General features: G+C 39.3%; 5 protein-coding genes across 5 annotated transcripts in view; 3 read left to right on the top strand and 2 right to left on the bottom strand.

Annotated features, from left to right (window-relative positions):
• The first annotated feature begins 408 nt into the window (after nt 1-408).
• Nucleotides 409-1,619, top strand: LOC6618340 (protein terminus). Its single transcript, XM_002042576.2, has one exon. The coding sequence runs from the start codon at nt 433-435 to the stop codon at nt 1,567-1,569; it is 1,137 nt and encodes a 378-aa protein (XP_002042612.1). The 5' UTR covers nt 409-432; the 3' UTR covers nt 1,570-1,619.
• A 164-nt stretch (nt 1,620-1,783) lies between these two features.
• On the top strand, nt 1,784-2,558 carry LOC6618341 (mediator of RNA polymerase II transcription subunit 11). Its single transcript, XM_002042577.2, has 2 exons — nt 1,784-1,901; nt 1,957-2,558. The coding sequence occupies exons 1-2, from the start codon at nt 1,829-1,831 to the stop codon at nt 2,412-2,414; spliced, it is 531 nt and encodes a 176-aa protein (XP_002042613.2). The 5' UTR covers nt 1,784-1,828; the 3' UTR covers nt 2,415-2,558.
• LOC6618342 (nuclear fragile X mental retardation-interacting protein 1) lies at nt 2,530-4,301 on the bottom strand. The gene is made up of 3 exons (XM_002042578.2): nt 4,060-4,301; nt 3,723-4,003; nt 2,530-3,665 (listed from the first exon to the last, which is right to left on the bottom strand). Exons 1-3 carry the CDS (start codon nt 4,249-4,251, stop codon nt 2,582-2,584), a joined length of 1,557 nt encoding a protein of 518 aa, XP_002042614.1. The 5' UTR covers nt 4,252-4,301; the 3' UTR covers nt 2,530-2,581.
• A 315-nt stretch (nt 4,302-4,616) lies between these two features.
• Nucleotides 4,617-6,416, top strand: LOC6618343 (ubiquitin-like-conjugating enzyme ATG3). The gene is made up of 4 exons (XM_002042579.2): nt 4,617-4,805; nt 5,267-5,402; nt 5,471-5,661; nt 5,716-6,416. Exons 1-4 carry the CDS (start codon nt 4,734-4,736, stop codon nt 6,307-6,309), a joined length of 993 nt encoding a protein of 330 aa, XP_002042615.1. The 5' UTR covers nt 4,617-4,733; the 3' UTR covers nt 6,310-6,416.
• A 1,072-nt stretch (nt 6,417-7,488) lies between these two features.
• The window catches only part of LOC6618344 (nuclear hormone receptor FTZ-F1), a 40,634-nt gene continuing 22,110 nt past the window's right edge, over nt 7,489-26,012 (bottom strand). The window contains exons 3-10 of the mRNA XM_002042580.2: nt 19,062-19,595; nt 11,579-11,796; nt 11,057-11,427; nt 10,508-10,564; nt 10,245-10,443; nt 9,097-9,355; nt 8,930-9,030; nt 7,489-8,808 (exon numbers count right to left, since the gene is read on the bottom strand). Coding sequence (XP_002042616.2) covers nt 8,659-8,808; nt 8,930-9,030; nt 9,097-9,355; nt 10,245-10,443; nt 10,508-10,564; nt 11,057-11,427; nt 11,579-11,796; nt 19,062-19,595 — 1,889 coding nt within the window. The 3' untranslated portion in view covers nt 7,489-8,658. The remainder of the gene's footprint in view (nt 8,809-8,929; nt 9,031-9,096; nt 9,356-10,244; nt 10,444-10,507; nt 10,565-11,056; nt 11,428-11,578; nt 11,797-19,061; nt 19,596-26,012) is intronic.

A 26,012-nucleotide genomic window follows, 5' to 3' on the forward strand; every position in this document is an offset into this window, starting at 1 on the left:
TCAACAAATAATAGAAATGGCAAAGAGGGCTTATTGAGCCCATATAAATCGTTAAAGGATATACCAAGTTGTATTATTGGCCAATTGAGAGAGTTCAATTAAAGACTGGCCCACACTGAAGAAGACCCGATTACTTAAATTTTGTAAAAATCTGTCACCTTTAAGGCCGCAGATCTTCGTAAAATACTATCGTTAATCCTTCAGGGTAATAAAAGTGAGTTTGTTAATTCTTTTTTTTTTCGATTTACTTGAGAAAGCTGCTGTACCTGCCAGACCTCATGTCTACCTGTTAGCGTTTAAGATTCGGTCAATAGCACCTGGTTCAGATATGTACCAACACCTGCTCATTCTTGCTACCTAGGGTATTTTGCAATCTCAACTTATATATAAAATCATCGGATCGACTCACCCAACATCAGAAAGTTTTCTAGCATGGCCCGTCGAACACAATCGCGCTATATCTTTGACATCGAGGATAACTTCCGAGTTTTTCGCCACCAGTTTTTCGTCAACGGTGCAAGGAGAGCGGATTGCACCACCTGTGAAAGTCGAGTGCCAGTCAGCGAACCATATCATCATCACTGGCGAAATGATATCGAAAACAATAGAAGCTATTGCATTCAAATTGGTTCGGAGGAAAAAAATATCCTGAAGAGGATCGAGGACCAGGCCATCGAAGAGTTTATCCTGTGTGATGGAAGCATTGTGGCCAGGACCAACGACTTTCTTCTGGATGCTGGGATGGATGCAGTTCCTCAACTGCTGCGATTTTTAAGTTTCGGTACCGAAAAATTGGAGGCAACAGTTGGATTCTACGTGGATGTGAAGAAGGAGCGAATGTACTACGAAAGCAGTCCGTTAAATATCGAAAACCATTTTGATATTGGTGAGGCGGTGGATATGATATTCTCCATGCTGCTGGAGAAGATCAGCAACTATGTGCTGCTCCATCAGAAGGTTCCACTGGAGGCGTGTGTCATCAGAAGGATGAAGGTGACGGTCAAGAGATTTTGCATCTCCCCTAAAAGCAATTCTCTGAAACTGCCTTTGCAGTACCGAGTAAAAAACGCAACAGAAGTCATTGGAAATGGAAGTAACAAACATTCCTTCGATTTATCACAGCTTTCTGAAACTTATATAAATCAAAAGGACCGAAATCAACATATTCCGGCTAATCTAAAAATAAACTTGTACACTTTTCGGGTCTGCAGCACCTCCAAGGAATTATATGCAGTGCCATATCTGCTCCGTGGCGATGATGTCGAAAATACACCCACCTTCATTATTCAAACGGATGTAGTTGGTGATTTTCAAGGGTTACTTCAGATCCGAAATATTAGAAAGTTCCTGCGTGTGGATACCCATGATCGGGTATTCGAGTGCCGCCAGTGCCAATCCCACTTTGTGGACCGGGTGCACCTGGCGCTCCACAAGCAGATCGCCTGTGGCAGAAACTTTATGGTGTGGTACATGGACAAGGACGCCATCGAGTTGCACGAGAATTGCTTGCCTCTGCCAAAGGAGTACTTCAAATATGAGTGGGTCGGATTGGCAAGAAAGCGAATTTAGAGTACTATTAGATCATAATTCGAGATAGAACTTAATAAATTATTAAAATGCATAAAATGTTTTTTGAATTCTGATTTTTGGGATAATTATTCTTTTTCTAAAAATATTTCCGAACGATATTTTGAAATCCGTAGTATTTTGCAGTCACTACAACTTTTTGGTATATTTATATTTTTAAATTTAAAGACCTACCTCTCGTGTTCTGGTCACACTGTTATCCGGCCGATTTGTTTTGTTTATATGCAGAACGTGAAAAGCAATGAATCCTCTGGACAAAATACACGCTCTGGATGAAATCGAAAAGGAGATAATTCTGTGCATGCAGAGTGCAGGTGGGATGCGACTTGCTTATCATTAAAAAGTGGGTAACATGTGCAATCTTTCCAGGACAAGCCTTGCAGGAGTTGGGCAAGGAAAAGTCCTCCCAAAAAAATGCGGAGACCCAGTCGCAGCAGTTTCTCAAGAGTCTGTCCAGCGTAGAATCGAAGCTGTCCGAGCAGATCAACTACTTGACCCAGGTTTCCACGGGTCAGCCGCACGAGGGTTCCGGCTATGCATCCGCCAAAGTGCTCCAAATGGCTTGGCATCGCATTCAGCACGCTAGGTCCAGAGTGCGGGAACTTGAGGAAACCAAGGCCAAGCACTCACATGCTGCCCGTCAGCAGTTGAAGCGTCAGCAGGAACATGCCGCCGCCCAGCAACAGCAGCAGCAACAACAACAGCAGCAACAGCAACAACAACAGATGCAACAGGCGGCACAACAGCAGCAACAACAACCCGGAGGAGGAAATGCCGGCAGCGGAGATCATCCCATGGGCGGAGACTCCTCAATGTCAACCAACTAATCTTGCGCTATTTTTAAGGGTAAGGGTTTTAAATTTTTTAGAGTGAATTCCACACAAGCACATTTTGTCAACCAATTGCGTGAATCGAAACATAAGTGACAGTCTTTTTTAGAAATACATTTGCATACTACTATTTGTACTTTATTTGCCTATCTTAGAAGCTAAAGTTATAATGCATCCGGTGTTGAATCCACGGATTTATCACAAGTGGTATTCAATGTTTCTTGATTTGATTTAGCTTGACCAATGCCAAAGAAATTTCTCTCGCAAACGTGTCGCACGCACTGCAGCAGGACATTTCGCTCATGACGTATATCCGATTCTAATAGTTTCGACAACATGGTGTTCGGGGTTTGCTTGCGCGCTCTCTTGTAGTTCAAGCCATAAATTCGCTTTGGAGCTGCTCTTTTGGGTGCAGTTTGTGGCTTAGGTTCCAGTGGTTCAGGAGGTGGTTTGACCGGATCTGACGCTGTTATAGTTTCGGTTACTCGCTGGAATGGCTCTTCATCGGGTGCTTCGTCAGAGGAGGCGTCTTCCTTGGCAGGCTCTGAGTTAGATCGAGTTATTTCACTAATGTTGCCTATTTCTCGCGGCATGATGTCATCTGATGATGTCAATTCCAACATTGGTGTAGAGTCTTCACAGGTTTGAGGATTTTCAAGAGAGATAGGTGTATTTGAAGCCTCAAGGGGTGGAGCCATTTCGGTGATTTCAGATGACACACTGTGGGAGCTCTCTACTTGTGCTGGGACTTGCTTACTGCAGGCTGCTGTATTCTGATCGACACTCTCAGTTTCTTCTTCGCTATCTTCTTCGTCACTATCTGACCCGTACATTCCAAGAAAGCCAGACAAAGCATTATCCTTCTTTTGAACTTTTGCCTTAAAGTGCTGGTAGTCCGGCATTTGTCCAGTTCCTCCAAATTTAGCATTTCCCAGGGAGCACAGAGTAACTTCCTCTTCTTTTTTATCTTCATCAGTTTCTTTCTGCTTCGAAGCTGCGTTTGCTTTATCATTAGATTTGTTTGCACTGCCCACTTGTTTTTTCTTCTTATCGTTGGCTTTCCCTTTGGCACATCTCTTTTTCTTGTTTTTAGGATCGAAACGAACTTTGTGATCTCCCTGTGGTCGCGTCCTTTGGCGATCTTCCCGGTTTCCGAAGCGTGATTTCGAAGCCTCCAGGCGCTCTCCGCGTTTAATTCGCTGTTCCTTGGCTAATCTAGCCAGCTCAACATTGGCCGCGGTGGGAAATCTACAGTTTGAACAGCTTATTGTAAATAACTAAAGAAATGGCTACTAATTAACTTACTTTTTCCTTCGCTCTGCTCTCCAAGCGGCCAATTCTTCCTCTGTCCAAACTTTCTTCACTTTCACGTAGGTTCCTGTGATGTGATTGGCTTCTATGTGACGTTCCAGGATGTTGTGGAGCGCCGCAAAGTCGCAGTCATCGGCAGGGCAGAACTCGTGTTGCTCCAGGTGGAGTTTCATGTCCTTGGAGTTGGCGAGCTCCATGCCACAGGTGTGACAATATTCCGGTCGCAGAGGAGAGTGGTAAACTGGCGGGGATGCTGGCACGCTGACTGGGCTGCTCTGTGTTTTCAATTAAGAAATGATTAAGGAACCATGTCGCACTATTGCAGACTCACTTGTTCTTGGTGCAGATATTTTGCTGGTACTGTTGATCCTCGTGCGCCGTACATGGGCGGCGGTTGCTTGGAGCGCGGCAGCAGGGTCATCCCGCTGGGGGTCAGGTAGAGGTGATTGGACGTGGTGAATCCATTTGGCTTGCCGAACTTTGGAGACGGCAATACAAACTTCGGCAGAACCTTTTCGTCCATTTCGTCGCGATACAAACGTTAGAAAAAATGTGCGCAAATGGACATAGTGTGACCGAAGCTATCGAATATACCAACATAAGTACTATATATTAAAAGGAATGTGTTTCTTAAAGTAAGATTTATTTTTTTAAGAACTTTGCTAAAACTCGGGATAAATATAAATATATTATAATAAATTTAGAAATTTTTATGCATTTTTTCTAAACAATATTAGATTAGTTAGTGTAGATTTAACAATGTAAATTAAAGGTTGTTTTTATATTTTGGCAATCCATTGCAAAAAGTGCCGTTGTTCCTGCAACAACCTATCGATAGGCCCACCCACATCGATAGACTAGTATGACCGCACCGCACTGTTGTTGTCGCGACTGGCAAGACAAAAACAATTAGCTGCGAAGTGCAAGTCAATTGAGAGAGCCATCTTAATTGTATTTATTAAGTTTAAGCGTTTAGATTAGTGCGAATACTCAGCGGCCAACGAAATGCAGAGTGTTCTCAACACCGTGAAGGGCACAGCGCTCAATGTGGCCGAATATCTGACGCCCGTTTTGAAGGTAAAAAGTGCCAAATAAACGGAAAACTGACTATCAAAGTGATCAAATGTGTATTTCAATACGTACATATGAAACGAGGGTGTACATATGCATCATGACAAAGAAAACCCGCAAAGATAAGGGTTTTCCTCGCTCAAATATTGATTCCATTTTCCCGTTCCCCATTTCCCGAGACTTGTGTTAACGGCCCCCGGGAGGCTATAAAACTGGATCCACCGCCAGACTGTTTCCAAACAACAAATAAGGGGCGTCCCAGAATTCTCTGCTCATTTTTGTGTCCTTTTAAGAAAACGGTCTAAAATAATGTAACGGTTTAAAGGAAATACTTAAATTTTAGTCGTAAGATTAAAGATACCAAGTTTAAGAGTCTTTCTGATTATTTATCAATTAAGAATTCTCAATACAACTTTCCACTTTGTTGCTTTTGAATTGTTGTACAAATATCGTTATCTTTTTTGCAGGAATCGAAGTTCCGTGAGACAGGGGTTCTCACTCCGGAGGAATTCGTGGCCGCCGGTGATCACCTGGTGCACCATTGTCCCACTTGGCAGTGGGCCGCTGGCGATGAGACGAAGACAAAACCTTACCTACCAAAGGGTGTGTGCTGCGATTTGCCACTAATAACTAGCCAATTGACTCATTAAAATCATTTCGCCCCCACTTAGATAAGCAATTCCTGATAACGCGGAATGTTCCCTGCTATCGTCGCTGCAAGCAGATGGAATACGTCGGCGAGGAGACGCTGGTGGAGGAGGAGTCCGGTGACGGCGGTTGGGTGGAGACTCATCAACTGAACGATGATGGCACTACCCAGCTGGAGGACAAGATCTGCGAACTGACAATGGAGGAGACAAAGGTGAAAACGGGTGAAGCTTTACCACGATTATCATAATCAAGTATTGAATTTCAGGAAGAAATGCACACTCCAGATAGCGACAAATCTGCGCCGGGCGCTGGGGCCGAGGCTGAAGACGAGGACGACGACGAGGCTATTGACATGGACGATTTCGAGGAGAGCGGCATGCTGGAGCTGGTCGATCCGGCTGTAGCCACCACCATACGCAAGCCGGAGCCGGAAGCAAAGGCTAGCCCAGTGGCAGCCGCATCGGGCGTCGCGGAGGCCAGCGGTGACTCAGTGCTCCACACACGCACCTACGACCTGCACATCAGCTATGACAAGTACTATCAGACGCCGCGACTCTGGGTGGTGGGCTATGATGAGCAGCGCAAGCCACTGACCGTTGAGCAGATGTACGAAGATGTCTCTCAGGATCACGCAAAGAAAACTGTCACCATGGAGTCGCATCCGCATCTGCCAGGTCCCAATATGGCCTCTGTGCATCCATGTCGGCATGCGGATATCATGAAGAAGATTATACAGACGGTAGAGGAGGGCGGCGGTCAGCTGGGAGTGCATTTATACTTGATCATATTCCTCAAATTCGTTCAGACCGTCATACCAACCATCGAATACGATTTTACGCAAAACTTCAACATGTCTTAAGACCCGCCATGCTATTCAATATTGACGCAATAAATATATAACTCATTAAACGCAAGTTTGTGAACTAGTAATTGAATAAAGATTTGGACAAACGCTTACGCCTCTGATTCGTTTTTATAATTACTTTTTATTTCACTTTGCTTTTGTTGTTGGTTGGTTGCATGTTTGAAACATCTCTGAGATGAAATTGTATGTTAACATAATAATAAAGCATATGAAATCAATTGATCAAATATGCATTGTAGTTTTAGGTAGTTTTGTTTCTAGTTAAATGATTTTTTTTTTTGCATTTTTAACAGTTTTTCAAACTTAAAGTGTGTGTGTTGCTTGCATTTATATTAATCATTTAATGTATAACTGTTAGATCCTTTTTACTTTTTATGGGTTTATAGTATATATATAGATTTCTTAATAGTTAAAATCACTTTTCATTTGCAATAACAGGTTCACATCGTAATCAATTTTACAATAAACATACCTAACGCCATTCATACCTGAATAAACATTTATATATCTGTATGTGTATATCGATCCCTCCATCTCTTCCCTTCTTTTAACGTGTTTTCAACAACATGCCGCCAGCGTTACGTTAGACGTCAACAATTTTGCCCATTACTTATAATCTTTAAATATAACTGATCCACTATTTAGCCAACTCGCATTGCCAACTTTTACATTATTTACCCATATTTTCTTTACTTTTTTACATTTTATAATACATATAGAAGTTAGACATACCAGCTAGAGACCTAAATATATATTATATACCTAGGCAAACCTATATAGATGTTGTCGTGCTTTCGTTTTTTGTATTTTTTGTCCCCTACTAATGCGTCTGTCAGAATTTTCTATTATTTTCGTGAATCTTTCTGCTACCTCTGATTTTTTACATTAAACGTTTGTTTTTATACACGCTGCCTTTAAATTTGAAATGTGTGTGTGGTAATTTGTTTCTGTTTACTGAATTTGGAGCTTTAACTTTTTAATTTTATAAGGTACGTTTCGTTTAAGCGCAATGCCTAGGCGAGAATTAAGGCAATGATTAGATCCGAACAAATTAAACGCAAATTTTGAAATTCCGAGAAGATTTTGGGGTCATTACATAACAAATTCAACAATTTTTGAATCCTTTGCCAGGTAACTTAATATTCGAATTAAAAGTTGACCCATTAATAGATATTCATTAAAAATAGTTTATTTGGTTTGTTTATTCCGATTTTGATTTTTACAATATTCAAGTTCTTCTTTAATTCGATTTCTTTTCCGCCTCATTGCCCAAATTCATGACTAAACATCTTTTACTTTTAGTTTTAAAGTGTTATACAGCTTTTTTAAATTGTTATAATTGGATTTTATCGCTTTTCTTGCACAAAATATATTTTGTATTTTAAATATAAGCTTTACATTTTCTTTGTTGTTGATATTGAAACAATTACATCTTGGTTGAAATTTACAAATAGTTGAAACTTGCTGCTAAATTTAAATATACATGTAAGTATATATTTTCTATATAGTTTTTAACACGATCTTTATTAATTTATATAATTTCTTGCTCTTCATTATCTTGTTGTAGGTAGTTGTTTGCATTGTTTTCTTACAATTAGATGAAATTACAATTATAATATACACATACATTCATACCATGAACACCTAAATTTGCTTTGTTTTCATTTTCTTTGTATGGATTTTCCAATTTTCTTGTTGCCATTAGATTAGACGCAAATACTATGCAAGACACTTGGCGCAAAAAAATACAAGAATCGATCTTCAAGTGGGAACGATACTAATCTGAAAACTATAGTATAACCAAATTCTAATTAAAAATATGTAGGACGCTAAAAGTACGCCAATTTACATAAAAATATATATAGATTTTTATCCATAAGTATCGTATTCATATAGGTATATAAAAATAAAATTTCTCATGCTTCTTTTGTTTTGTAATGCCTAAAAAAGTGTGTTTCTCCTTGCCGTATTTAAAGTTAAATCCATACATCTACTACATATTCTCGTTTAGGTTGAAGTGTTTTAAAATTGCTTTATCAGGGACTACAAATAAAACACGAATTAATTTAAGACAAATTAATTAATTAGTTAAACGTAAACTAGACCTAACCGTAAACGTAATAATAATTAACATTGAATCAACAAATGTGTGCATGTGTGTGTATAGGTGTGATAGTTGGTGGTGTTGGTGGTAGTAGTGATGATGCATTCCCGTATTCATAATACGGAATTCTGCTGTATCCTTCGTTCGCCTTCCATATCCCGGTTGCCCCGAGGGCCTTCCCGCCTTGTTATTTACATTTCATAAATGATTAAGTATTCCGTGTCACGTTCTCCCGACCTCTACCCCTTGCGTTTGGCGTGCAGCATCTCCATGAGCAGCGTTTGAGTGGGCGCACTGCCGGCACAGTGCTTGGTGTACAGGTGATCCTCGCCGCGAGCGGCCATGGCATGGATTTCCGGTAAGATGTTAACTAGCCCTCTGAATTTGTCCTGCAAGTAGCCGAAAGAATCGTGGTTTAGAGTTGATTGTACGCAATTTACAAATGATTTCAAAAGTTAATGGTTTTTAGCTCAGATGCCCTACACATTAAAACTGAATCCTTTTACTCACATTCACTGACGGATAGCAGGTGAGGGTGTAGTCCAGCAAAGCGGCTTGCACATTATCATGTCCCTCGGAGACGGTCTTCCGGTTGACAATACCCCGTACACCTATGGGAAATATTTATGGGTTTAAGAAGGTTGTCAATCTGCGCAGCGCAACTTATACGGCCTTACTTGGATTCAACAGGATTAGGAATTTCATGCAGACATAGTCGCCCATATCGAATTTCAGGTCCTGCAGCTTGTTCTGCAGCTCGTTGAAGTAATCGCCCAGCTGTGGCACCCCCAACAAACCCAGACTCATCAGATTGAACACCTGACCATTGTTGAGTTGCGTCTCGTCGGGCAGGCCGTTATGGATTCGATGATGCAGGTGATCCAGAACAAGCATGTCCGACCAGGAATGCTGCAGCAGCTTCATTTGGTCGTCGACCTAAATGTAAAAAAAAATATAAAAAAATTGTATTAGTAAAATGGAAATGAAAAGGGACTTAAACATAACATGCGCGGTTGCCACTATGCATAAAGAAGGTTTAAAAGCCATTTTGATTAATAAGATCTTAAGATATTTCTGTATAACAATCACTTATAGAAGTTTTGCTGATTAATAACAAATATACGGATTAATAGTATTAATAAAGTTTTCTTTCTAGTTCTTCTAATAGTAATATCTTATGCATTTGAACTAATAAACCTTTTCTATACATTCATTTTTAATTGATTTACTTATTCTTTTAAATATTTTTAAAATAGAGTGATCACAGTTTTGTTTTTTGAAGCAGCAACCGCACGCTTAAAGTCAATAGATACATTTTGAATGATGATATGGTATGTAGATAAGTTAAGGCCTAGTTTTGGATGCTCTGGTATTACAACACGCCGTCTCTTTCTCTTGGGGATTCTCTCGGTTTCTCGGTTTCTCGGTTTCTCTATGTCTCTGTCTCAGTCTCAGTCTCCGTTTCAGTTTCTCCGCTCTTGATGGGCTGTGGTATGGGTGAGCACATCAGTTGCGTCATTGAGCGAGAGACGCTGCTGCTTGGCTGACTGACTGGTTCAGCTTTGCTGGCTAAGTAGGTCAGACGCCAAATGAAATCGAAATTCAATGCAGATTCTGCCGGCGTCGCTGTCGACGTCGCTTTCAGTTGTCGGTGGTTTACATAACATGCCACAGACTTGGCCCCTAGTTTGAAAACTGGTTTTTGGCTTTGAACCATGTTGCTGCTGTCTGTGTTTGCTGATTTTCTGATTTCTGATTTCTGATTTACTTGATGTGAGGATATCGGGGTGTTGGGGCAACCCCCATGCTTTAAAGCGGTCCATACCTTCAGATCCTTGAAGAAGACGGTGTTCCGTGCCCAGTCTACTTGCGAGAACAAATTCTGGTCGAGCACTTTGCACATCAGCTCGAAGAGATCCACTTCCACCTGGTTGTAGGTTTGCTTCTGCAGCAGGGCAAACAGTTGCGTCTGCCATTCCCGATCGTCAATCGATTGCACAAATTCACGAATCATCGGTGAGACTCTGCATGAATAATAATGTGATTAAATGGATCTCAAGACTTCAATTCACGCCAGCAAAAACCCACCTTAATGGCTCGATTAGCGCGTCGGCTGTGCTCGATGGATGTGTGCCAGAATCGAAGCTTTTTGGTAGAAAACAAAAGATATAGGAAAAGTTATAAATAAAAAGTTCATATGACTTCTAATTGGAGAGCTCATCAAGTGATAACTAAGCAATTCGTAAAAGGGCAGTTTGATGAAGACCTTAATTGGAGATCCATAATATCATTATCAGATATATATTTTAAATGTAGAAACCGAAGCAGCTTAATTCATATAATATCTGATAATGAACTCAAATATTTCCAATTAAGTTTATATACTCTTCTTTATACAAGGCATAATTTACAATACAATAGCCTTTTTTTTCAAGTCTTATTATTATATTATATTGATAGTTAACTGACAAGACTGCCCTTCTCCACACTTGCTGCATGATCAGGTTGAATCCTTTTCCACAAATAGGGTAATGTAACGAAAGTTTCTTTTGAATGTTTGTTGAAGTTCGTTTGTCGTTTAATTTGGTTTGAGTTCGGATATTCATTGAGTTTTGTTCTGGCTTTTGGTCTAAATACCACAATTTCGAGTCGGCCGTGTTCTGCAGAGATCCTATTCCAGCCTCGTGGCAACTGCTGTTGCCATTGCCGCCGTTGCGATGCAGGCCGTCGGTGGAATTGGTTCCTCCTCCTCCGCCGCCCGCATTATTGCCACCTCCTCCGCCGGACGCTCCGTTGCCCGTGCTGCTGTTGTTGTTGCCGCTGCTGCTGCCGTTGCTGCTATTGCCGTTGCCCACGGAACTTGGTCCGTTCAGACCACCGCCCCCACTGCCGCCAGTGCCGGCGTTCATGGGCGTGGCTATTACACCGCCCGTGCTCGCGTTCACCTGTCCCAACGCAATCGCTATGGGGCTAGGCGACGAGTCCGGAGATTGGGTGAGAGAGGATACCTGAAGATATAAGCAGAAGTTCGTTCATTACTATAGGGTGTATTCCATAAATCTTTAAATTCAGTTTTGTGCCACAGCGATGACAACGATGAAAGCAATCAAAACGATCAAAAAGTATTATTAAGAAAACAATCCTGATCGCATCGCTCACCTGAGGTATTTGAATTTCCTGCTTAATGTTCATATTTGGATATGCTTGCTGGTAGCCCGGCGAGATCGGCGTTGGCTTGATGTCCGGACCCATCGAGTTGCGCAGCGCTTGCAGCGCCAACTGCCGCTGCCGCATCACTTGCAACTTCCGCGCGCGATCCCGTTTGTACATGGGTCCGAATTTGTTGCGTCCACCACGCATTCTATCCGCTCGAACAGCTGCAAGAAAACACAATTGCAAATTAGTATGAAGTTTTTAATTGGAAAATGCAATAAATCGTTTCTTCTGTTCCCCATATCCCAAAACATTGTTCTCATCTCTCAAAGCGCTAAAAGAAGTCTGATTTGTTATCTACGGGAACCTTTATGAAAATCTGCTTAGTTCCTAAACTAGGGAATAGGCAGATGTACTTAGAAAATGCAAAATAGTTTTTAATGAAACACCCATTTATTCCCTGTTGACTTCCAATGGTTCTTCACAATTTTGAACACTTTCAACATCACCCACATCTTAACTGACCCACAATTCGGGCTGGCAAAATTGCAACCGGAGAGAGTGGGGCGTAAGCATCCTATTCGTTTCATACATGCTCCTCATTAAAAGCCAACTCATAACAACGCTTCACAGAAACAACGAGCTGGCGAACGCACACTATCAACTGCGGCGTGCACATGCATACGCACATATGGGCACGCACATGGAAAATATGGTTACATACACATATTGCGCATACGCCGCGTTGTACAACGGTAGTAAAACAAAAACTGTACAACGCACATCTGTGTATTTACGTGCGTTAGTGTGTGAGAACACGCTAAATGAAACGCAATAAAAATGCGCTTCTTATGGCGCAGCACGAAAAATGAGCGTAAAGTGTGCAGAGAAATAAAATCGTTGGAATATCAAATTCATAAGAAACAAAAGTCAAAATCAAAGTTTTGTATTCATTATCTGTAATTTGGAAGTGATAAATACATTTCCTACCAAAAAGTTCTTAGTAGTTCTTAATAGCAACTACGTTTTAAATATTATCTTTCAAATGATTACAGACTTCTTCCACTTCTACAAAAGTTGTGAAAACAAATACAACGAAACTGTTATTTAACATTTAAGGTAACACCTTAATATTGGGTATATTTTCTCTACGTGTAAGTGAGAATTGCGAGGGTGGCGGCTTAAGCCATAAACAGATTGCGATTGCAGCTAGCGCCATGTTGATTACAAGATGCAATTGTCGGGGGTTGTTTTCACACACCCGTAGCACAAAAACAAAGACAAAAAAAAGCGCGCGAGTGGGTGGCAATGGGCGGCAGGTGGCCACCATAAAATATGCATCTCAGATCCAAAGGCAAGGGGAAAAATTAAAATCCAAAACACACAGGCACACGAATACGAACACAAGCATTGATATATGCAGTTTTAGTGCGGCGAACAAGTAACTGTAATTTAGGTCAAGCGTATTGTTTACAAATAATCAACATACATATGCATTTGAATAAGTTTGTGTGCGTGTTAGAGAGAGAGGGCCTCTGCAACTTCTGCTCTCAAACGCCGCAGTTGCGGCTCTCTCTTTCGATTATGTTTTGGCTTGGCAACGCGAAAGAGCTTTCTATTACGACATTTCTCTCCCTGCAGACACACACACACTGGCACACACAGGCACACCTGCGAACCCGAAAGAGAGCGAGGGAGCGTCAAAGACAGAGAGGCTTTCCGCATTAGACAACTTTGTTGTTGCTGTCGAGTGGAGTAGGTCAAGGACAGTGTGTGTGAAAACTGGGACAACACGGCCATTGTTGTTGCCTGCCAACTCTCCCAAAAAGAAAAACTCACTCTCTCTCACACTCTCACCGCTCTCTTGTGTGTGTTGGGAAAGTTGTCTGTATTTGTGGACGACTTACAGCCGCTACTTTATGGCCTTTTCCTTTTTCCGGCTCAGTATCAAGTCTATTTATGTTGGGCAAGGTGAAATACGAGAAATACAAATCGCTAATCGCCAATCGATAGGGAATTTATGGAGTTCATAAAATCGTTCCCTTCGCATTTTTTGCTGTCTTTACTATCTTTTTTTTAGCTGACTCTTACATAATTTCCTAGCGACATTTTTTTCACTTTCAGTTTCGGCTTTTATTTAGATTTTCACCTTTTTGTTGGAGTTTTTTTCTTTCGAGAGGGGTTAAGTGGTTCAATTTGTATGCGACAAAATTGTTTGTTGAAAGTTATTCCCACCTTCCGGCCCTTCCTTTATTTCACTCTTTATTTTTTTTTTTTTGGGAAATTTCTCACACAACGGGAAAATCAATACGAGGACTGTCACTTGCCGTTTTTGTAGGCGTTTTAGAGTATTGTCTTTACTTTCAAAGCTGGTCGCAGCATATGAATTTGGCACCAGTGGTGCGTATACGTTATTTTCTGGTTTATTTTTCAGCCCAGCGGATGTTGGGTCGTAGTGTGTTTTAAATTAATGGCTAACTATTCCACTGCTACAATTTGTTTTGAGTTTACAAATAGTTAGTTAATCGATAAGTGGGAATTGTTACAAATATTGTGTATACTCAACGTAGTATTTAAAATATTAAAGTTAATTAAGTTTGTATGAAGTAGTTCTTTTCTTTAAAAGTATATTATTATTTAAAAGATTCTTTTATTTTTGAAAATTGTTTGAAAACAATTTTCAAGGCTTTGGCAAAGAAAGAGCATTTAAGGATAAATGAAGCATAATACTTCTAGATAAAGAAAAGAGCAAACCGTTAAGTTTCTTTTGAGAAATGAATGTAGTTATGCATAGAACGTGGCGTATACGTAATATTAAGTATACGCCTCGTATTCCTTAAACATCTATTATTATGAGTCCAACGAGCCGACTGCTCTTAATAGTGTACTTAATTCCATTCTTTAACCATAAAAGATTATTATTTCCGTGACTTAATGATCTTATCATTACAATTAATCCCTGCGATTATAACAAACAATTTGTTACCCAAAATAATTCCACTTGGCAACAAAATGAAGCAAAACTCCCAATTAAACTCGACAGCGGCAAAGAAATCCCTATTGACCCTAACTCCTTAACAAAAACATATGGCATTCGAGCCATGTGAGTCATGTTACCCAGCTAAGCCGAAAGTCTCGCTGGTCTTTATAGCCCCCTGAAATACAAAAAAAAAAACACTCAAGTCACAAAATCCAAAAGCGGCTAAAAATTGCCGCAATTATAAAGACCAAAGCCAAAGCCTGACTGGGAGATATAGTCGGTGGGTGAACAGAGGGGACTGGAGGGGAGCCGGCGCTGACGAAAGAGATTTCATCAGAGGCAAACGGAAGGACGGAACGGAACGAAAAGAGGCAAAAGGCGAGAAACGACGACGACAACGAAGCGAAAATGTTCGTAATAATTCAGTGAGTATTAAAAATAAAATACACTCACACACTCATACAGTCAAAAGCGCACATCACACTACATGTTGCATTGATTACACACTTACACGCAGCAAAACGACGAGAGAGGCAAACATTTTGTTGTATCACGTGCACACATACCAGCGCACAGCGGAATCTAGGTCATGAGCGCAAGAGATGGCACTATGGGCCAAGTACACGAAGGCGGAACTGAGATGGCGATACATTGATATACGTATGAGTGAGTATATTGCACACACGTTGTTTTTGCGGCCTCTGTCGCCGCCGCCGTCGCTGCCGACTACGCTGCGCCCGCTGACTCAAGTGGTTTGCTTGTGTGGGTGACCGGAGAGCCGCTTGAGAAAATGTGTCTGTGTGTGTGTGTGTGTGTGTGTGTGAGCGAGCGACACAAGACAACAAATAAAACTCAAATGAAAAACGAATTTGGTTCGAGCAATCGTAAATTTGATGGACCATATTTGTTGGTCATGTGTTTTCACTGAAAGCCAAAAGGAAAATAAAAATAAGCGGAAGTAAACCAATCCCTTTAGAAATTAGCAAGTGCAAATTGATAGATTTAATTGAAATTTGCATAAAGTAAACTTAAGAAACACTACAATAATTTACATTTGATATAAAATCAAAATAATTGTTTTACAGGTAAACGTTTTGTTACAATATCTAAGAATATATTTGCTAATTTAAATGTAAAATGCATTTCATGGATAAAACATTTTCCTTACATTCAACAATTTTTTTTGGTATATGGAAATAAAACTTTAATACACGTAATACGATAATGGAAACATGGATCTTTATCCTGCAATAATTATTCAGTACTGTTAAATATAAGAAGAGATTTCACTGATCTCACAATAACATTGATTGTAAAACTCGAGTTGGATTTATGTATAAATAAATAACAATTTATCTAAGGCTCAAAAACTCCACCCAAAAGCAATTTCGGCGTCCGGCAATCACAATTTTCACGCTTTTCACACTTTGCATAAAAATTTCCACAGTTTGTTTGACGCTGCCCCACAAACAACACAACATGTGGCAAGTCAAGTGAGCGTTTCAAATGATAAGTAACAAACAAAAAAAAAAAAAAAAACAGAAACGCAGAACAAAAATTGCTCGTGCTAGTTTGAATCCAGTCCACAAAAGCAGTCAGTCAGGAAAAATCTATTACAAAATGCAAACAATTTTTGAAAAGAGAGCACTCAAGTACAAAAGAGAAGCACATATTCGCTCAATAGTTTAATGTTTAAAAAAAATATAGAATTTTATTTGGTATTGTACTTGTTATTATTTCAAAAATAGTTAACTTAATGGAAAAAAAATGCAAAATATAGAAAGTCCTTTGACAGGTTTATTAACCTATAGAATTACGTATTATAATATATAATTTATTTATTATTTATTTATTAATTGAATTCCATTATAATTTATTCATATATTAAAGACAGAACCCACCCAATTTATGTTCCTTATTTAAAGTGCGCCCTGTAAAAAAGCGAGAGAGCTCCACTAAGTCTCTCTTTTTCCGTTTGCCGCTTTTTGTGTTTTGGTTTCGAGCTTTGTTTTTGCTCCCTGCTCTGCTCTGTCCGCCCCCTTCCCGCTCTCCTCTCCCGGCTCTCTCGCAGCAGCGACGCAGGCAGAGCCTTGTTTTGTGGGTGAGGGCGTGGAATTCTTTTGGGACCGGTGCATGCTGCACTGGCTCTGAATACATGTACACTTGGATCCACGTATATATGTATTTATGTATGTGTAGATGGGGTCTCATACATACATATATGTATGTACGTATGTATGTATATCCCCATAACCCAGTACATATGGCAATACATGTCTGTGTACTATATTCACAGCACATGCTTGTTTGTGGGGCGCCCTCTCAACTAGTGTGGTTTAAGTTGTTTTTCCCTTAAATAACTTTGACTTACGCAAAAAAAAAGGAAAATGGGAAAAGGGTGGGTAAATGGGGAGCATTTTTTCCGAGATAAACAGTAATTATGCAAGTAAGAAGGTGAATGCAAAAATAATACAGGGAGCGGTATTAAATTTCAATGGAATAAGTATGAAAGGGGCTTAAACCGTTTCGCAAACTAAGCTTTGGACTAACAATCAAATGAGTAGGTACTTTAAATTTTAGAAAGAATTACTTCATATTTTAAAAAGAAAATCGAAATAGGGAAACGAAACAATTATTATTTTTCAGCTTTATTGATTATTAATCGTTTAAAAACTCTTAAAACAAATTCTATAAAATGTGAAATATACTTGAAACATCGAGATACACATTAAGTTCTCTATGCTGGAAGCAAAAAAAGAGAACAAAGAAAATATAAAAATATACAGGCAAAGGTAAATGAGAACGAGGTAAATGAGAAACAGTACTTTTGTGTAATAAAAAAATAAAACAAGGCGGACAAAAAATGTTGACGCAGTGACAACAACAATGACAAAAGCTGGCGTCATTAAGACGTGACAGAGCCAAGTACATCGAAAATACGAACCGCAGACTGACCGACCTACTCAACAATAATAACAACAATAACAATAATAACGAGACAGGCGGCGAAACAAATAATTGGGATAGGTCTGGGATATGGCCGCATACATATGCATTTGTTAATACATTTTTAACGCCGTTGTTTATGTGACTGAAATGGGAGCACAGCCCCGCGGAGGCTATCAATAATGCACTTTTGCATAATCTTTGCTGAATCATTCAAAGCCGTTCTGAAATGAGTGAATTCTGCGTAGATCGTGGAAATTCCTATGGGACAGCAGGCTTTAAAGTTACTTATTTGCAGCAGAAACAATTCTCCAAAGAATTTCAGTGCTAACTGGCTCATTCGTACGTTTTGTGCCTGCACATTTATAAATAATAAGAAATATCGATTTAATTTCATTTACTGCCAAAGCAATGCAACCGAATGCCAAAAACTGGCAGCAAGAGACGAACCCTGTTATATTATATGCACTTCCATGCAAACGGACTCGTAGAACGGAAAAGGGGTCATGGGTGAGGCTGCCAATAGTCGAAATATCGCTTTCCGCTTTTTTGTAGCAGGAAAACTAGAAAAAGATAATTCTTCCCTTTTTAAAAAATATCACGACAATATCAAATGCATTTTTGAACAATCTAAGTAAAACTTTGTAAGCTGATTCATTATAAAACCTTATTAAATGCATTTCTAAACAATCTATTAAAACAATGACATTTTATGTTTTAAAGTATCTTTAAAAACATCAAATAAAATCTGCATTGCACCTTAGAAGTATAAATAAAGAAGATTTTGTCTTTATTATGAATCAGTTCTCTTAAAACGCACAAGATAATACAAATACTGGGACTTTTTAATAATTTTGTCAAGATTGTACTAAGATCCAGAAATAAAACCGTTTTGTATACTTTAATGAACTCGAAACTAGCTAACTTCTTTGTATATTCAAACATCATCGAAGAAACGCAAATACTTCATTTGTAACCTGATCTAAAATATTTATTTTCATTCCGGGCTTAAATACTCAGTGTCAACTTATAAATATCTAATTTCTAGAAGTTTTCAATGTTAAATGCAAATACGAGCGATTTTTATATTGCTCCCCCAGGGACATCACTCATACGCAACGTTGTAAACAAATTGTTGTCGAGGGTCAGGGAAAATACGTGACTTTGGTTGGAGCTGACTCTTACGAAGTCTAAAAAACTATCTAGAAGGTATAAACTACATCACACAATCACTACATATAATGAAAATAAAGGTGTGGTTTTTTTAATATATATATATAATATAGTTGAATTTAGATAAATTTTTTACTTAAAGCTGTAACCGCTTCAATACATTTAAAATTAATATGCTAAGTTGAATTATGTTTCTTCTTTCAAAATTCCCCTTCTTTACCAAAATGATAACTGAATTTTGGGAATCCCACCAAAGGAACTTGCATTGCCTAATCATCTAGTAGCCTAAGAAATTGTTTCTCATCCAACATATCTTTTCCTTAGTAAATCCTGTCACTTAACTTTACCTTATATATAGAGAAAAAAGGATATATAGAACTTCGGACTCACCCTCTAGCTTCATGCCCACCTCGAGGCACTTCTGGAATCGGCAGTAGGGACACCGCTTGCGCTGCGTCTTGTCGATGTGGCACGATCGCTCCGCCACGCAGGTGTAGACCTTCTTGTTCTGCACGGTGCGCTTGAAGAAGCCCTTGCAGGACTCGCACGTGAGCAGGCCGTAGTGGTAGCCGCTCACCTTGTCGCCGCACACGGGGCAAAGCTCCTCGAACAGGTGCTTGAAGTCGATCACCTCGCCGCCGTGTCCCGGCGTGGCGCTCGTGCCGCCCATGGGATTGCCGGGACCGGAATTGCCGCCCGCTCCGCCGTTGCCAGCGCCTCCGCTGCCGTTGCCCACGGAACCGGAGGACATATGGCCGGCGTTCGGGTTGCCATTGTTGCCACTGGAGCTGGCCGCCTGGGGGAGCAGCATGTAGCCACCGCCGGCGGAACTGCCGCCGGAGCTGCCGTTTAGCAGATTGCCACCGCCGCCGCCACCGCCTCCTCCGCTCTGCTGCGAGTGTGAGGAGGTGGTGTCCTGGTAGCCTGTCGGGAATATATACTGTGAATCAAAATTGTATATATACGAGTAGGACGAGGAGTTGAATTGATTGGCATTGTTGGCGATATTCTGTTGCTGTTGCTGCTGGTAGTGTTCTTGCTGCTGCTGCTGATGTTGCTGCTGCTGCTGCTGTTGTTGTTGCTGCTGCTGCTGGTGGTTGCCGTGGTTGCTGTGGTGCTGTTGGTTGCCGCTGCCACTCCCACCGCCTCCGGCCAACTGCAGCGTGTAGGCATTGTATTCGTGCTCGAATTTCGTTAGAACGTGTGCATCATTGTCGTTGTTATTGTTGTTGTTGCTGCTGCTGGTGGTGTTGTTGCCGCTAACGCTGTTGTTGCTACCGCTGGCCGCGTTGTTGTTGCTGTTGCCACCGGCGGCCAGAGCGGGACTGGAGGGCTGCTGCTGCTGCTCCAGCTGCATGCTGAACGGCGATATATTCAGCGACGATATAAACTGTACGGTCGCCTGTTGCTGATCCATTTCTAATAACATTTCATGTACGTTTTTTTGCGTAGAATTCAAGGCGAGTGGTTTTCGATTTTAAACTCCCTTTTTTAGAAGGCCGAAGAGTTATCGTTTGTTGTTTTATTTCCTGGACGGAAGGTTAAATTGTTTATTCGCTTTAGTTGGCTCAATTAGCAGCACTTGTGTTGCAGAGTTGGTTTAAATTTGGTAGTAAAATAGGTTGCGGTTAACATACGGTGGTCTGGTTTTTGCACTTAATTTTTGCAAATTTGTTATTTGCAACATTGTTAAGGCCAATTGTTGAACAGAATAGTTGGGGTTCTGTAACAAATTGTATTTGCTTGTATTTGTTTTCAACGTTGATAGTTAAAATGTATCGTAATATCTTGACATATTTAATTTAATGGTGTTTTACTTGCTTTTTTACAACTATTTATGTTTTACTTTCTTTAAAAGAAATGTATTTTAAAAATGTTTGGAATTGTTTGGTTCTTTAGAAGATGTGTAATTTTATTGTTAATTGATCGATTTCCTTTACAAGAAAATCATTTAACAAACTCGCTGTGTTCCTTGACATTTATTTAGCATTTGATAAGATGTTTTCTTTTTGCTTTGTTTATATTTTATTTTACTTTTGCTTAAATTGTTACTTTTTTGCAGGTACTTTGACGAGGTGAGTGAGATAGATATATGTATGTTTATGTATATTTATATGTAGAGTAGACAGCAAAAAGGATGATTTCTTTATAAACTTTTGGTTGGTTTGCCTGGATAGAGGTAGGACTTTTTTATATACTTTATATATAAGCTTGATTGTGTGCGTTGAATTGAAACGAGATGTATAAACACATTTGGCTTGCTTAGTATATTTTCACTTTTGTATTTTGATTGAAAGTGGGTCACGAATTTATTGCACTATATGTGGGAATCGGATTTGTTGTTTAAACAATTTGCATTGCACACACACTGATGCACTGTTGCACTGAGACACACACACACACACTCTCACGCAACGCAGCAAGAGAACATAATCCTTGGGCTGTTCTGCTGGTGTGGGTGAGGTGCAATTGGGTTTGACTTCAATTTTGCTTGTATTTGTATTTGTATTGTATTCGGTGCATGCAATTCGATTGCCTTTTTATCTATTTCGCAATGGCTCTTTTGTTTATTTTGATCGATATTTGGGTCACTCACACGCGCACATTTGTTGTTAACAATATTTCGTTAGGTGTAACGCTTTGTCATCTATGTGTGTGTTGTTGTTGTTGCATGTATATATATATTTATTTATAAGTGGATAGCTATGCGAAAAACACGACCAACATCAACCACGTATCTCGATTGACTAAACCCAAGTAAACGGCGAGGATACCGCAATACGCTGCTCGGCTGGCGTCGCTGCCTCTGCCTCGGCCGGCGTCGCTGCCACTCTCGCTCTCAGTCGGCCATTTCGGTTATTACGTATACGCTCGGTGGGTCGCTCGGATACTCGCTCGTTTCACTTTCAACGAAGCTGCGCTCTCTGCCTTTGTATTCTTTTTCGCTCTCTCCCTCTCTCTCTCTCTCTTGCCAAATAGAGAGCGAGCAGCGCTGCTTGGCTTGACTTAGTGCCCCCCTTTTTTTTGGGGCTTTGTTTTTGCTGTTGAAACTCAAACTCAAACCCAAACGGAAAGCGAAAGTGAAACTTTTTGGCATAGCTTTGAGCCACTGTACACCGCAGTGCAACAACAGTACGTCATTCTTTCGCACAGTCGTGGGCAAGTGAAATGGTAATTTTTTTTCAGCATCATAAAGGCAACTTTTTTATTATAGTTATACATTGTATAACTATTTTTTCAAGAAATTTTTTAAAAGTTTTGGTACAGCAATGTTTTTATTTTAGTTAATAAATCCAATGATATTGCTTTAAATTACATTATTTCATACACAAAGTGGCTCTTTCTTCAATAAGATTTTAATATAAATATTATAAAGAAAATAAAATTTTTTAAAAATTTTATTGACCTTTTAAATGAAATATCAAATCTTCCTTTAATATTTCATTAATAAATATTAGATAGTCATTAGGTAGTCACTTGCTTGAAATAACAAATAAAACAAATTTCGTTTTCGGTCTTAGAAGTCGTATATATTTTTCTATCCTCCACTGTGGGTTTGGCATTATGAAAGCCTTTAAGCCTTAACTTTTCAAGTGGCTATTTTGTAATTTCTTACTCACTCAAATAAACTGGGAATTTTTTTGGGTCTCTTCTTCAGCAGTTTTTTGTACGATTTTTTGTGCTTTGGATTTTTGGGTTTTGTTGCTACTGCAGCTGCTTGGTTTAGTTTCTTCGTTTTTCTTTCCGTTTTGTGTCTGTGTTTTGGTCTCAATTAGTTTGTGGGTTTCTCATTGTTTTTTTTTTTTGCTGGTTTTGTTGCATTTGTTCATGACACGGTTTTCATGTGGCGCGTTTTCGTTTCCTATTTCTATGTTTTTGTTATTGTTTCGCCTATTCATGCTTTTATTTAATAAGTATTACTTTGGGATTTTTGCTGGTTTAATATAAAGTTATTGTGTCTCTTGGGGTAATTAAGTTGCTATGGGGAATTTTTGTAAGCTCATTCGTCATTCTTTTTGACTAATTTAAAGAATATGTAATTCATTACATCAAATAGTTATAATAAATTTATAAAATGTATTAAGAATTTATATGTTTTATTTTTTAATTATTTTTGCGTTTAAAATGTAGTCCATTTTTGATTAATATGGTATCAAATTATTATTAACTTAAATTTACTTCTCGGATTTACTTTGGCGTTAATTATTTTTTTTTTTGTGAATGTAAATATTTTTTAGGCCTGGGTGGTCTTGTATTTTTGTTTCATGCTTTCAGGTTATTTGAAGTTTTAAAATTTTATTACACTACAAAACTGATTTTAATGTTATATCGTCTGCAAATCTTTCTCGCTTCACCGTCCCAAAAAACAATTAGCGTTGCGTATACGTAATATTTTACGGCTAATTAACGTACGGCGAAAAACTTCGACTAAATCACTCATTAAGAAAACCAAAATTTAACAACTCCACGAACCCAAATAAGGACGCAAGCCCTGCGATGGAGAGGCCATTAAAAGCAGAAACCCCAGCGATTGCATAAGATTCCGCCGAAAGGAGCATGAAACACATGCATAAAATACCCACAATATGGTAAAACGTGGCCGGCAAAATAAACTTTCACTCCCCAAGAGTCCGGGGTCCGAACCCAAGTCCAAGTCCGATTCCTTAACTAACCCAAAACGGAACTGAAGGCGATGAAGCGAAAAAGGGGCCCATCACCCATTAAAATGCAACAGTCATGAGTCCCAAAAATAAATGCCGAAAATATAAGAAAAAAATCAAATAAAGAGGAGCCAGAAACATTCAATGTGGGGGAAAAACCCTAAAAACCCGAAGAGAAGAAAAGTGCATAAAATGCAGTTAAGGGGGAACCTTCAACGATCCACGTGAAAACGTGTCTCTGTCTCCCAACTTTTCTGTTTGCGTAAAATATAAAAAAGAGAAGGAACGAAAAAACTGAAACACGTTTGCCACCTTCATGTAGGTTGGGGGGATTACAACATTTCAACGCTCAATTACCAAAGATGAAAGAAGACGCAACTTTGAGACTGAGACGCGGCTCTGTCTTCTCCCGCTTCCTCTTCCTCTTCCTCCCCCTTCTCCAAGTCTACCGCTCCATTGCTCTACTAAAACAACTCCGATATGCTATATGTGTGTATGGTGATCTTACGAAATAACCAAACGCACTCAAAAGTTTACCCAAGAAAAAGTACAGAAACGGAAAACAAAAGACTAAGGCAACTTTTCATTTCCTTCCCCCCAAAATAAAAGAAAAAATGTTCGTGACCGTAGCCAACAAGTCTTTGGATCTGTGATCATATGGACAGCAGGTAATGACAAAATGCACACACACACACGAATCCCAAAGGCACAACTCACTCACAGTTGAGGTTGGTCAAATAGTATTCGGTGTATTCAAATTTCTCAATCCTTTTATTTTCCTAAAAAAAATGTTCTTTAATTTTATTTAATAAAAAAATATATTTAATTTGGAAAAATAGGAATTACATGTGCCAATGAACGAATGATTTCGTCAAATATTAAAGTACATCAATGTATAATTATTATAAAAAAAAAAAAAAATTTGACAAACTAAGACTTAGTTTGCTTAAACAAAACTTAATTTTGGAGTCCTTGAAATGCAACTCGGTCGGTCCCTAGAAAGTAGACAATGCTTTTCACTAACCAAGTTTTTGAAAGCATATCCTTAAAAGAGAAAAGTAATAAAATATGTTCAGTTTTGCCACGCAAAATTAATTAAGGATAAGACAATACTTATCAACTGCATAATAGTATATTATAGTACTATACAATTTTAAAAATTTTCCAAAAACAAATTACTAAAATTTTTAAAAAAGAAAAACTTTAAATAATATTAATATTTCAAATATTTGGAAATCATTGCATTTAAAAGTTCTATTTTAACTAGCAACTATTTGTCGAACCACCGCTGTAGGCCCTGCTTCACTCTCACTCTCGGTCCCGTTTGATTCATTCCAGGCAGCGCCAGCCAAACAGGTTTGGGTTTCGGTTGGGTTTTTGGCTGATAGCGAGAGAGAGATACGAGTATCCGAGTATCTGAGTGTGCGAGAGGAGACCTACTTTTGCATCGGCATCAGCATCAGCTTCCACTTCGCTACTCCATTTAAATGGCTCCGTGTAACCGTTGCCCAAATATGTCCGTCAATATGTATGTGCATGTCTATACATACATACGTACATATGTATGCACCAAAAAAAGATCGGTTAACTCTTTTGGTTCTCGTTTTGTTTCGCTTGCGTTAACGTTTGCCTTTTTGACTTGTGCGCATGCGCAATGACTTTTTCGACAGTTGTTTGTCAATCGCTGGCTGGCTGGCTGTCGGAGTTTCAGTCTCAAAATGCCTCACTGTACAGTGGACACAGGTGGCCAAAATGTCAAGTGCTGCATGGGTGGATTCAAAAGTTAAGAAGCGTGGAAACTGTAACTAGTGTCCAATTAGATATTATTCCAATTTTGAAAGGGAATATGCAACTTTATAGATTATTTTTAGAATTTCGACACTAGAATAGTAATTTAACATTTTAGATAAAAAAAACTTATAGATTGAAGTATTTATTCTATTTTTTTGCTCGCACTTTCTTGAGTTTTAGGTTGACATTTACAAATCAAAAGCGACGCTTTTGTGGGCGTTTTGGCAGCACATTAAACTGGCCGAAAAATGTGCGCAAGCTCGCGCTTGACTGCCAAAACATAAGAAGACAAAACATTAAGCCAGCCCCCAACCAAAGCTCCCCAATCGCCGGCGATTTGTCGCCTGCGCTGGTGGCACAAATGTTAATGTCGTGTGGTGGAAAAAAGCACGGCAAATTTTTCAACTGTTTTAACTGTATTCTGTTTTGTTATTTTGGGTTTTTTTTGGGCCTTTGGATATTTGTTGTATTTTCTTGCGATGACTGGACACCGACTGACTGACTGACGATTGACTGACGGAATGGAACTGCCTTCGTTTAACTTCATAATAAAACATTAAACGTATAAAATTTACTTGGAACGTGCACCGCATACAAATAGTCACCAAAATTGTCAACAATTGTTGTTGTTATTATTTTGGTCACTGAATCAGATTTGGAATCCGATTCGTATTGAGGTTTGCTGGTCATTTTGTCAGCCGTCGAAGGTTTTCTTTATTTGTTTTTCTTTTTACTGTTGTGTGCGGGTTTTGTTTTTACGCAATATGCAGTTAATTTTCATAGCTTAATTCTGAACAATTTGGGGGAAACAAACGGTGGGATTCGGGGCTGGACATTTTAATTTATGTGACGATTGCCAAATGTTTTCTGTTTTCAGTTTTTTCGGCGA

Source organism: Drosophila sechellia, chromosome 3L (genome assembly GCF_004382195.2).
Source record: "Drosophila sechellia strain sech25 chromosome 3L, ASM438219v1, whole genome shotgun sequence".
NCBI lineage: Eukaryota > Metazoa > Arthropoda > Insecta > Diptera > Drosophilidae > Drosophila > Drosophila sechellia.

Excerpts from the sequence above, each read along its gene's own strand:
- LOC6618340 (XM_002042576.2), top strand. The coding sequence starts at position 433 with ATGGCCCGTCGAACACAATCGCGCTATATCTTTGACATCGAGGATAAC.
- LOC6618341 (XM_002042577.2), top strand. The coding sequence starts at position 1,829 with ATGAATCCTCTGGACAAAATACACGCTCTGGATGAAATCGAAAAGGAG. Across the intron at positions 1,902-1,956 it reads TCTGTGCATGCAGAGTGCAG|GACAAGCCTTGCAGGAGTTG; the intron begins GTGGGATGCGAC and ends CAATCTTTCCAG.
- LOC6618342 (XM_002042578.2), bottom strand. The coding sequence starts at position 4,251 with ATGGACGAAAAGGTTCTGCCGAAGTTTGTATTGCCGTCTCCAAAGTTC. Across the intron at positions 4,004-4,059 it reads AATATCTGCACCAAGAACAA|AGCAGCCCAGTCAGCGTGCC; the intron begins GTGAGTCTGCAA and ends TTGAAAACACAG. Across the intron at positions 3,666-3,722 it reads AGAGCAGAGCGAAGGAAAAA|ATTTCCCACCGCGGCCAATG; the intron begins GTAAGTTAATTA and ends TTCAAACTGTAG.
- LOC6618343 (XM_002042579.2), top strand. The coding sequence starts at position 4,734 with ATGCAGAGTGTTCTCAACACCGTGAAGGGCACAGCGCTCAATGTGGCC. Across the intron at positions 4,806-5,266 it reads ATCTGACGCCCGTTTTGAAG|GAATCGAAGTTCCGTGAGAC; the intron begins GTAAAAAGTGCC and ends TCTTTTTTGCAG. Across the intron at positions 5,403-5,470 it reads AAAACCTTACCTACCAAAGG|ATAAGCAATTCCTGATAACG; the intron begins GTGTGTGCTGCG and ends GCCCCCACTTAG.